The 10,724-nt window shown below is 28.4% G+C and overlaps 2 protein-coding genes across 5 annotated transcripts; both read right to left on the bottom strand.

Annotated features, from left to right (window-relative positions):
* Positions 1 to 1,062: 1,062 nt before the first annotated feature.
* LOC114122823 (uncharacterized) lies at positions 1,063 to 2,545 on the bottom strand. The gene is made up of 3 exons (XM_027985593.2): positions 2,369 to 2,545; positions 2,056 to 2,237; positions 1,063 to 1,263 (listed from the first exon to the last, which is right to left on the bottom strand). The coding sequence occupies exons 1-3, from the start codon at positions 2,406 to 2,408 to the stop codon at positions 1,195 to 1,197; spliced, it is 291 nt and encodes a 96-aa protein (XP_027841394.1). The 5' UTR covers positions 2,409 to 2,545; the 3' UTR covers positions 1,063 to 1,194.
* Positions 2,546 to 6,840: 4,295 nt separating this feature from the next.
* LOC114122814 (cell division cycle protein 20 homolog) lies at positions 6,841 to 10,577 on the bottom strand. 4 transcript variants are annotated; one of them, XM_027985582.2, is made up of 11 exons: positions 10,180 to 10,577; positions 9,852 to 10,036; positions 9,670 to 9,755; positions 8,861 to 8,964; positions 8,632 to 8,772; positions 8,446 to 8,575; positions 8,187 to 8,380; positions 7,943 to 8,122; positions 7,727 to 7,854; positions 7,413 to 7,662; positions 6,841 to 7,313 (listed from the first exon to the last, which is right to left on the bottom strand). In XM_027985582.2, exons 2-11 carry the CDS (start codon positions 9,962 to 9,964, stop codon positions 7,122 to 7,124), a joined length of 1,518 nt encoding a protein of 505 aa, XP_027841383.2. In that variant the 5' UTR covers positions 9,965 to 10,036; positions 10,180 to 10,577; the 3' UTR covers positions 6,841 to 7,121. The 4 variants fall into 4 exon arrangements, with proteins under 4 accessions (XP_027841383.2, XP_050054612.1, XP_050054613.1 ...); XM_050198655.1 differs by having other exon boundaries at positions 9,852 to 9,997; XM_050198656.1 differs by lacking the exons at positions 9,670 to 9,755; positions 9,852 to 10,036; positions 10,180 to 10,577 and adding an exon at positions 9,369 to 9,507.
* Positions 10,578 to 10,724: the final 147 nt, after the last annotated feature.

The raw sequence follows: 10,724 nt of genomic DNA, 5'->3' as shown, positions 1-10,724 counted from the left end.
TAAATATTTGGTGAAAATTTCAAGTATTTACAGTGATTAGTTTTTGAATTACTACCATATAAAAAAATCGATTAATCGAATTCGGTCGAAAACTGGTTTTGCGTAAAAATTCCCGTTTTTCCATCATTTTTTTTTTGTTTTTCTCGATTTTTTTTGAAAACTGTTGAAAAATGTTTACTTTTTACCTCTATAATGCACCAAGGATATTCACTTTTCTATCGGAAACCACCCCCGAAGTTTGAAATTGAAGCATTATTTCGACTAGTTATGCTGTACACAGACACACACACAAAAAAAAAAAAAAAAACATACATCATTGTAAAATCAATACATTCATCACTCCGTCCAGAATCTAAAATCTAGCTATATGCAATTAAAAATAAAATAAAATGTGAAAATCCATCAAGGGTTGATTGGATATCGTGAAAATATAATTTATTCTTCACGATAAAAGTAAAATAGTGGTACCAACTTACATCACATAGCGCGTTTGTTCAATGTATGTACATATTTTCTTAATTTTTCTAATTTTCAAATGACTTAATTATCCAGTGTGTGAGTCGAATATATGAATTTTTTGCTGCATGTTAGTATATGTGCAAATCAGGTTTTGAGTCTAATAGACAAATGGTTTATACAACCATAAATCTGATAAATGGTAACCATTGTATATGAACAGTGGACACAAAAAACAAAAAATATAAATTAATAAATACATATATATATATTTTTAAATTTAACTATTAAATAAAAATTTTATCTGATTGGAAATGATCTCATGGGTAAAAACATAAAAATATCTCAATTCTTAAGCACAATTTCAATAATATATTATGTTAAAAGACTGAAAATTATTTATATTTTAATAGCAGAATTATTATCACCATTAAGTAAATGGCAAATACTAAGTCACATCCCTTTTTTTTTTAAAGTCAATTAACTATTTAGTATTTTTTCCACATCTGTTAAGCAATGAGGGTAGTAAGTAATCAATTATGACTGACCATAAAATACAAAATAGCTAGGTACTAGAAATAATACTGAAAATAAATAAAACATAAATTACCTAATTATATAATTTTATTGTGGATAATCAAATTCATAATTAATTACAATTATATTTTATGTAATATTATTAATTACTACATGGAAACAAAAAATACGTTTTTTTAAAAAATATATATATACTCATATTTACTTTTCTTCAGTTTCTTCGAAAGGGTATGGTGGTGCAAAAGCATTGAAGAAACAATTATCTTGTAACTAAAATAAAAAAAATAAATAAATGTTAAAATAAATATTTAAAAAATCTGGCCATCAATGTTGGCTTCCATATTTTCAATATCAAAAACAAGCAATGACTGAAATTCATATTATAAACAACTACTTAACTACTTAATATATTATTGTTATACAATGTGCTTACAATTATTAAATATATGGGTTAAAAGTCAGTATTAATTAAATAACTACATAAGGATTAATATTATTATATGCTTTCCTAATAAAAATGAAAATGACCAAAACAAATAACAAAATGTATTTTTAATTATTTTTAATTAAGTACTCACAATAAATTTAATAAATTTGATAACATGTAAAATTATATTATCATTACATTTTTGTATATAATATAGGTGAAGAGATGAAAAATATACAAAAGTTTGCAACAGTGTAATACAGAGTTTCATATTAAGTCAATATTATCTTTAACTTATGTCTAATATTAATTATACTGTGATATTGATTTTAACTGAGCAAAATATAATTAAATGTATATATAGTTATGCCTATTTGATTACTAAGCAAATGCAGAGTAAGTTTGAACACAAGGTTTATGATATTTTAGATTTATATTAAACACAATGACCGGAAGACAAAATCTTAGACCTGGATACAATTATGAAAAAATCTAATACATAAGTACTTATAGGGATGATACAATTGCATCTAAAAGACTTATTACCATTTTACCGATTGGACATAGTATCTAATGCATACTATACATTGGTATTGTGTATATTTTAAAAATATGATATCAATAGTAATACTTACTACGTAGATGGACGCTGCAAGTAAAGTAATTCCGCCTACTAGTACTAAGTTGTATTTGGCATTGGTTTTGCTGTGATATTCTTGCCATGGCACCTTTGGAACTGGCAAATCATCCATCGTCAGAGGCTTGTATGTGGCATGGTGGCCATCAGCCTTGGACCTCACGGCCATCCTCAAAACCGCTATAAAATCATATCAATAAAAAAATTTGTTGCGATCAACATTCGTCATAGAAATACGGTAAATATAATTTAGAAATTCTATAGACTATTTCGACTAGTCAGTCAATAGTTAAACGACCATTAGTACTTACAGTTGGATTTCTTCAATTGGGCTAACATTACTCGTGACATTGTGGTGATGATTTTGGTTTCTTTCTTTCGTGAAACACGCCAAGTGTGAGACGTTGGTCTATCGTAAGTCGAAAATAGTGTTGAGGTACAGACACACGAGACACGACCTTAGCACAGCAGATAATAGGAAAAAAAGGTCTGCCGCCGCCGTTCATTAACAGCTGCTCTAAAATAAATTGATAACACGACGCCCGAAATCCGTGGTTTTGAGTTGCTTGCAGTCGTACGGTTGGTAATACTTAATCGATTATCATTTTTCGGACAAAATATGCATTATGCATTTATGCATATTATTACTCCGGTAATATAACCGGTTGGCGGTGTTTATATTATTATTGATTAATTTTGTTTTAGGTATTTTAGCGAAATAAATAATTGTTCTAGGTAAATACCGAATCACCGAGATGCCTGACTAATAATATTTTAATTTAAAAAAAAAGGGTGGTCAAGTGAGTAATGCTCAGCTTGATTGTAGGTCTCTATTATTTATGTGTTGAATTTAAATCCAATGATAGGTATCATTATATGCGAATAACAATTCAGAACGAAAATGGTTTGTCAGCCCTCAGCCAAGGATATAATTTTCAGTGGGTGGTGAAAAAGGTGGTTTATGTCTTAATGATTTGAATACCTTAAAATGAAATCATGTACAGAAAATAGCAATTTAAACAACTGGTGTGTTTCAAGTTTCTATACTTAGTTTTTACTAAAACAAAAATCAAAAATTATTTGATCCTAAATTTGTAAACATTTTAATTAAAGATAACATTTTTTTAATTGACTAACACTCAACTTCTTTCATAATCGTTCTAAGCCAAACTTACGAAAAATCTTGTATTAAATTTTCAATTCTAAGCTACTTATACAACCAACATTTTATATACATTTTAACAACAAAATAGTTTACAAATATTCATGATTAATACTGTTGTGAATTGTGATGTGTTGGTAGAGTAGACAGTTGACTGAGTAGTGAGTAGAAGGAGAAGTGTTATGGTTCGGTGGTCTTGGATCCGGTGTGGCGGTAATCCTACTTCAGCAGTTCAGCACCAATAATTTTATCGACAGAATTTCTTAAAATACAATAAAACTTGGAATTCCCGAGTTCTTAAATTATCATCACTGATAACATACAGATAATAATAATAAATAGTAATAATAATTAGATGTTTTAGATGTTTATAAGAACTCAAAACTGTTTTAGACCAAGACACCAAGTCAGTCAAGTGTAGTATTGTAGTAGTATTATGAATTATTATGAATTATGATGTATACTTACATATACATTTTTATTTTATTACCAAAAATTTGCGTACTGTATATTGACATAATATATTATATAATACATGTCATAATATAGGTAAACACTCTGAAATCAATTTTGACTTATTCCACTACCGAATTTCTGGTGAAACGATTTTCACTTTGCTCACTCAAAAGTTCTAAGTGGCTTGCAAATATTAGAATAGAGTTACACTAGCCCCTACATCTGGAATTTTGTAATTTATTTTTACGTTGGTAACGCCACAAGTAACAATTTTTTATATTTTTTATCCTTAATTCAATTTTCTGACAACACAGATTTAATATTTATATACTATTTTTTTTTTATAAAATGTAACACAACGATAACATACTTTGTTCGCCGAAAGACCAAGATCACCCGTATAATAATTATATGTGAACAATACAGACTATCAACACCAAAACAAAAATATAATTTACAAATTGAATATGATGAGCACATCTCTAATAAGATTTTGGCAAGAGAAAGAAAAAATGCTGATAAAAAAAGAGCAAAAAATGATTCTGAATTCTGTATTGCTGTATTCGATTTGGAAAAAGTATTGCAAACTCCACAAAGTGAAGTAAGTAGCTTCTACTATAAGAGAAAGTTTGCTACTTATAACTTCACTATATATGACATTAGAAAAAAGGAAGGGTACTGCTTTATGTGATGGTAAACGTGGATCAAATGAAATTTCTACTTGTATTTTAAAATTTATGAAGATAAAGAAAGAAAATGGAATAAAGGAGTTTAGTTTTTACTCTGATAATTGTGCCGGTCAAAATTGCAACAGATTTATATATTTAATGTGGGAGTACGCTACTTACTCTCTAAAATGTTAATATTATGCATACATTCTTTGAGAAAGGACACACCCAAAATGAGGGGGATAGTATGCACCCAACTATTGAATGTGCCAAAAAAAATAAAACTATTTATGTTCCGGCACAGTGGATAACTCTTGTTAGATGTACAAAAGTAAAAAAACCCTATATTGTTTTTGAAATGTGTAATCAAGATTTCTTGGACTTCAAAGTTTTAATTGACAATCCAGGACTAAACTGGAAAATTTCAATAGATAATGATATTATTGAGTGGAATAATGTGAAAGTAGTATCGACATCATTTGAAAAACCTTTCATACTAAACATTAATTACAGCTTGGATGCAGACAGCAATTTTATAAGCTTAAATATTACATTGAAGAAAAATAGAGAAGACATACAGCTCACTGTACACCTAAAAATGCTTATACTGAGAAGTATCCTATAGATAAATTAAAACTTAAAGATTTTTTGTCACTTTGTGACAAAGGACTAATACTGACAATGTATCATGATTTCTACCACTCTTTAGTTACAGCTTAAGAGTTAAGAGACACTATACAGTCGGTATCTTAACTTATTTTATTATTTTCTTATGATGTTTTTAATTTTTTTTGTTTAATTATTTTTTATTATTTAACTGATTGTTAAGCAAAAAAGTAAGGAATAATACCTACTTAAGGCATTTTGTTGTTATTATTATTTTTATTTTTATTTTTGAATTGTTTAATTCACAGTGATTAATTTGTTTTTATTTTAATACCTAATAGTATATATTTTATTAAATTAAATGTAATATTTGAAATTAAATTTGAAGTTTTTTTTTTTTAATCTATATTTTGAATATACCTTATGATGAAAGAATTTTTTTCCAGATCAAAATAACTAAACAATATTAATATTATTATAATTAGTAATGTGAGTTATTGCTATATGAAACAGTAATTTTCCATTTAAAATGGAAGTAACTTGAGTTACAGCCTTATGAAAAATATGTACCCGGGAAAAAAGAAGTAACTTGAGTTACTGCTTTATGAAAGAGGAAATAACTCACAAAAATAGTAGAAGAAATAAAGTTGATATAAATAAAAAATTATAGTTGTGTAGTAACATACAAATTAATAAACATTTTGAAAAAACACAAAAAAAAAAATTAAAAATAGGATTAGAATTCATGTTGGTAATTTGGAATGGCTCTCCTGTAAAATGATAAAATGTGAGTTACTGCCCTTTTGCTGGGGGTGGCGAATTGTTTGTATGTATAGGAGTCTATGGTCTACGAGTGACAATTGACTATTACCATTAAGTAACTATACTCAATGCTATTACCTATAGAGTATCAAGTGTTAACTATAATCTAAGTTTTGTATTTTATTTAGAGACCTATTAAAGTATATCTTAAATCGTGGTATGATGCACTTCAAACAATTTATAGGAACAGCCTTTATAATAATTAATTATAATAGTCTATATCTGCCATCAGAGGGTCAACAATTAATATTTGAAAGGGCTACATTAGGAATCTGAAAATGTTTGAAAAATTTTAAAATAAAAATAGAAAATTATTTAGTGAGAAAAATGACAAATCTTATTTTCGACTGACTGTATTAAGGGTATGATTGGTGCACGCTATTTTCATTATTATTTCAAAATAATAGTTGATCAGTTGGGATCGACCAGAATAATATGGAGTAAAATTACTCTATGGGATCTACGGACTGCTTGTGACTACTGCAGACAGAACTCACTGAAAACTGAACTACTGATGTCGTGACTCGTGGAAGTTATAAAAATATGGCCAATGACCATGCGTCTAACAGTCACTGTCCAATGAAAGTTTAATAAATAAATAACAATAATATATGCTTAGCAACCGATATATCAGCTTTTGTCAATTGTCGGTAAAAACAATGGTTTAATGAAATAAAAAAAATAAAAATATTTTACAATAATAATGTCAATAACAGTAATGTTGCCATAATATAATATTATATTTCTTATTATTGATTCTTTGTCTACAAGCTGGATAACATTAATATGCGGGCCGCCGTTTGGTGAACCAGGGTCTATATTTTATAATATGTAAATAACGGTTGAATAATTTTAAAAAACTGTGTAGTGTGTACAGAGACCCAGTGATTATTAATAGCGCAAATGAAATTCAAATATTCAAAAATACTCGAAAAATTCTAAATTCTGATTTGTACAAAAAGGTAGAAAATCATATATATAATATATTGACATTATAAAAGAGTCAAAGACATCTTATTGTAATAAACGATTTAAGTCATTAGGTGCCTATATAAAATGTATTGGTATATTCATTTTTGTAGTCAATTTATGTACTAATTCTGAATAAATTTGGTCTAAACATAACATAAAATTACTTGTTCAAAAAAATACATCGAAATAGAAAATAATATAAAAATATAAAACACAATGGAAAAAATAATTACAAAAAATCTGTTTAAGTATGTACACTATGCAAGTAAAAGTACGATTAAGTCTTTTATAAATAAAATTAAAATTTTAAATTTCATAACTAAAAGGTTGACACATATATTATACAAAAGTTTAATTGGTAAAAGTAAAACAAAATATTTATCTAAGGCCTGGACCCAGCATAGTGGGCCTAGAAGAGCGTTTCTCATGTTCTTTCTTCTTGTTTGGATCCGGCAAAAAACACTTCCACATTCGCAGGGTCTCATCTGCACCAGCTGAAAGTACTGTTGAACCATCTGGTGACATAGCCAGATTTAGAATACGATTTGTGTGTCCAGTGAGTTCAGCAACCTCATAGAAAATATTATTTATTAAAAAAACCCGAATAAAAATTTTAATCAACCAAGGGTGCTTAATGCACACAACATGATTAGATATCAATTAACTCACCTTTGTCAGCGAAGGATATTTCCAAATTGTAAGCTGGTTGTTTGCAAAGCCATGTGCCGAAACCAATTCTCTGTATGTTTTTGACCACAAAATAGCGCATACCTGCGAGTTGGCATTGACCGAATTTATACACTGACCGTTGTTACAATTCCAAAACCTGATAGTTCGGTCAGCTGTACCACCGCCACTGGCAAGTACATTGGTTTGCCATGGACACCAGTCCAATGCTTTTACGGCAGCTTGATGTTGACTAGTGTAAAAATATGAAAATGTATACTCTGGTACAAGATGACTTTTAGATATATTAATATTACCTGAAACTGTAAATTGGTTCAGATTGGTAAGTTATTTGGCCAGGTAAGCCACTGTACACATTCAGTAGGTTATCATTGCCTCCACTGGCTAGATAACGACCATCAGTTGACCATTTAAGACCACAAACCTTCAAAAAATCAAATATGGTTAAGTTTTATACTGTGTGACATTAAAATAAATTATTCAAAATACAATTAATAAGAATTAATACATACTTCTTGAGTGTGGGATTGAATTGTACCAACAATGTGTTCTCTCTGTCTGACATCGTTGTGAACAAGTTGTCCATTTCTGCAACCTGTAGTTAGTATATGACTGTTCCATGACATAGCACCCACTCTTGAACTGTGACTGTTCATTATACGCAGCCGCTTTGTTTGTGATGCATCCCATAACTAAATCGATATATAATATTAGTTCACTGTTGTACTATGTTCAACAGTATATATTTTTACACACTTGTACAGGGCCTAAAGCAGTCCCAACACCTAATAGGTTTCCATTGGGTACCCAGTTCAGAGAAGTGATGTAGTCAGCACCTTCTAAATCTAATAATTGATCAATGGCACCAGTATCAGCATTCCAAAGATATACACTTGTGCCTAAAGCGACAGCCAATATGTTGGAAAAGCTCCAGTCAATTAAATTTAGATCTGTTAAAAATGAAAACCGTTAGTTATAGTTACATGAGTTAGATGTAGTTAAAAAAATACTGTACAATAGTCATCAACAATTTCAGGAGCATCCAAAATACGGTCTGGTGCATGTGGTATATACCGAGTAGCTCCACGTACATTCATGGGAGTTTTAGATTGGCTATAAACTACTTTTAAAGCATTTTGATAACCCTAAAATAATTGTTAATTATACACTTATGCTTATAACAAGCTATTAATTACTATACATCTGGGGGAGCCGGTGCTTTGTTCTGATAGGATAGAACACGAACATTATTAATATCACAACCGTGGAGATTTTCAGACATAGCTTTTCTATAGTCTGATTGAGTTGGACTTATGTCAAGGTTTTCATTTTCTTGGTTCATCTATGAAAACAAAATCAAGTAACATGTTAAGATAAAAATTTTAAGTAGGTAGGTACATTTAAATATTTAATACACATTTGTGATTTACTTTAAAATGGCTTATGTCAAAATTTGTAGACATTCTGGAAGGAATGAACCTGTCACCACCAGGTGTTTTAGGTTTAGCTGGTGTATTTGATGCTGATCTAGAAGCTATTAAAATAAATAGTTTTACTGCATGTACTTAACTATAGATTTTATAGTATAGAACATGGGTATAAAAGTATAGAATACCACATTATGTTAGTTGATAAAAAAAATTGAATTGTAAATAAAATAAGGTGTATGGTCTGTAATTTTTTTTTTTATTTCTTGACCCTTGACACCAAAATGGTTGCCAACCCTTGGTATAGAATATGAAGTTAAAATATTTTTAAAATTAATATTAATTACTAATATGACTAAATTTACCTGTTTTTCTCATATAGGGTAGATAAAAATATGCAAGTATATTTATGTTTAAAAATATTGTTAAGAAAAAAAATCAATTTATTACATTTAAATACTTACCTACTTTAAGTCAATATAAACAGGAGAAATATATTATCATTGTTTACCTCGTATGGTAGTAGATATATTTTTACAATTATTAATAATCAATAGTTCTGGAGAGTTAACATTTAATTTTTGAGGTTTTAATTTATTTTTTTTAAAAAATCTATTAAGATGATTTTTAGTCATTTTTAATGGATAATTTTAACAACTGAATTATTTTGATAGTCAGATTAATTTAATATAAATTGTTACTATAGATGATTATTAATTAAATTATAATATTTAATACTAGATTGAACATAAAATTAATTTTGATAACCACAATGACATAGATGCAAATACAAATTTAATAACTTTACTAACCTGGTGATTTTGATTTATTAGGTGTTTTTGATGGGGTTTTCTTGGCAGACATTAATTCATTAGTTTTTCTTGATGTATTTGCAGAACTATCAGTGAAAAAAGTAGGTAGTCAAAACATTAACATAACAAACATATTTCTTAAAATGTATACAAACACAATACATTTACATAAACATATATACCTTGAGGTGGATTCTATACTTTTCTTCATCCAACGTGGAGCTGGACCGCTGGTGATTGGTTCATCCATTCTTACAGCACTTTTAAGATCATTGACAAAGGCGAATTGAGACATTTTAAACTGAATGTATCAATAGATAGGAGGTACCTATATTAATATACGTGGATGATGAACTGACACTTTTTGCTGTGGAGTAAAAAATATTACTAACTAAGTACTTTTCTCACAAGTAATATAATAAACAAAAGAAAAACGTAAAGAAATTGTGCAATTATTAGAATTTATGTTTGGTTTCAGAGGTCGAAATAAAATTGTTTTTATTAACTTACCTGTAGATACTAAAAGCTGGAACTAAGTGTAATGAATTTGTATTCACCTTGATAAAAAATTATTGTACATAACATAAAAAGGATTCAAATATTAAAATAAGGATTGTTCATTAGAGGTAAATTACAAATGGTATGTAAATTAAGAAAAAACAAAATTATGCAATAAAAATAGGTCTATTTGTCGTTTGAGCGAAGAATATTAATTGTTGTCTATTTCGCTTAAGAAAATTGTAGTATTGTCCAATATTTATAACAATACGTCGCTCGAAATGGATTTATTTTTGAACGATAGATAAAAAATGCAAGATTGCAAAATGTTGGAATTCAGGATCCAAATATCCCAAATTTCCAAATATAACGTAGGTGTAACGGCCGTTGCCCGTTAAAATATATGGTTTTAAATGTACGGCGTATATTCATTTTGATAAGAAAACGAAAATCTAGCATGACCACAGAATACAAATTTTAAGACTTCACAATAATTTGCGATAATGCTATGGCTAAACTGTATTCATATTTAGATAAGAATTGTTTTGAGGTTATTT

This window comes from Aphis gossypii, chromosome 1, assembly GCF_020184175.1.
Source record: "Aphis gossypii isolate Hap1 chromosome 1, ASM2018417v2, whole genome shotgun sequence".
Classification (NCBI taxonomy): Eukaryota; Metazoa; Arthropoda; class Insecta; order Hemiptera; family Aphididae; genus Aphis; species Aphis gossypii.
This window is presented reverse-complemented; position numbering and strand designations above follow the sequence as displayed.

Excerpts from the sequence above, each read along its gene's own strand:
- LOC114122823 (XM_027985593.2), bottom strand. The coding sequence starts at position 2,408 with ATGTCACGAGTAATGTTAGCCCAATTGAAGAAATCCAACT. Across the intron at positions 2,238-2,368 it reads CCAATTGAAGAAATCCAACT|CGGTTTTGAGGATGGCCGTG; the intron begins GTAAGTACTAAT and ends ATGATTTTATAG. Across the intron at positions 1,264-2,055 it reads TTGCAGCGTCCATCTACGTA|TTACAAGATAATTGTTTCTT; the intron begins GTAAGTATTACT and ends TTTTTATTTTAG.
- LOC114122814 (XM_027985582.2), bottom strand. The coding sequence starts at position 9,964 with ATGTCTCAATTCGCCTTTGTCAATGATCTTAAAAGTGCTGTAAGAATG. Across the intron at positions 8,965-9,669 it reads TAATAAATCAAAATCACCAG|CTTCTAGATCAGCATCAAAT; the intron begins GTTAGTAAAGTT and ends TTATTTTAATAG. Across the intron at positions 8,381-8,445 it reads TGAAATTGTTGATGACTATT|ATCTAAATTTAATTGACTGG; the intron begins GTACAGTATTTT and ends CATTTTTAACAG.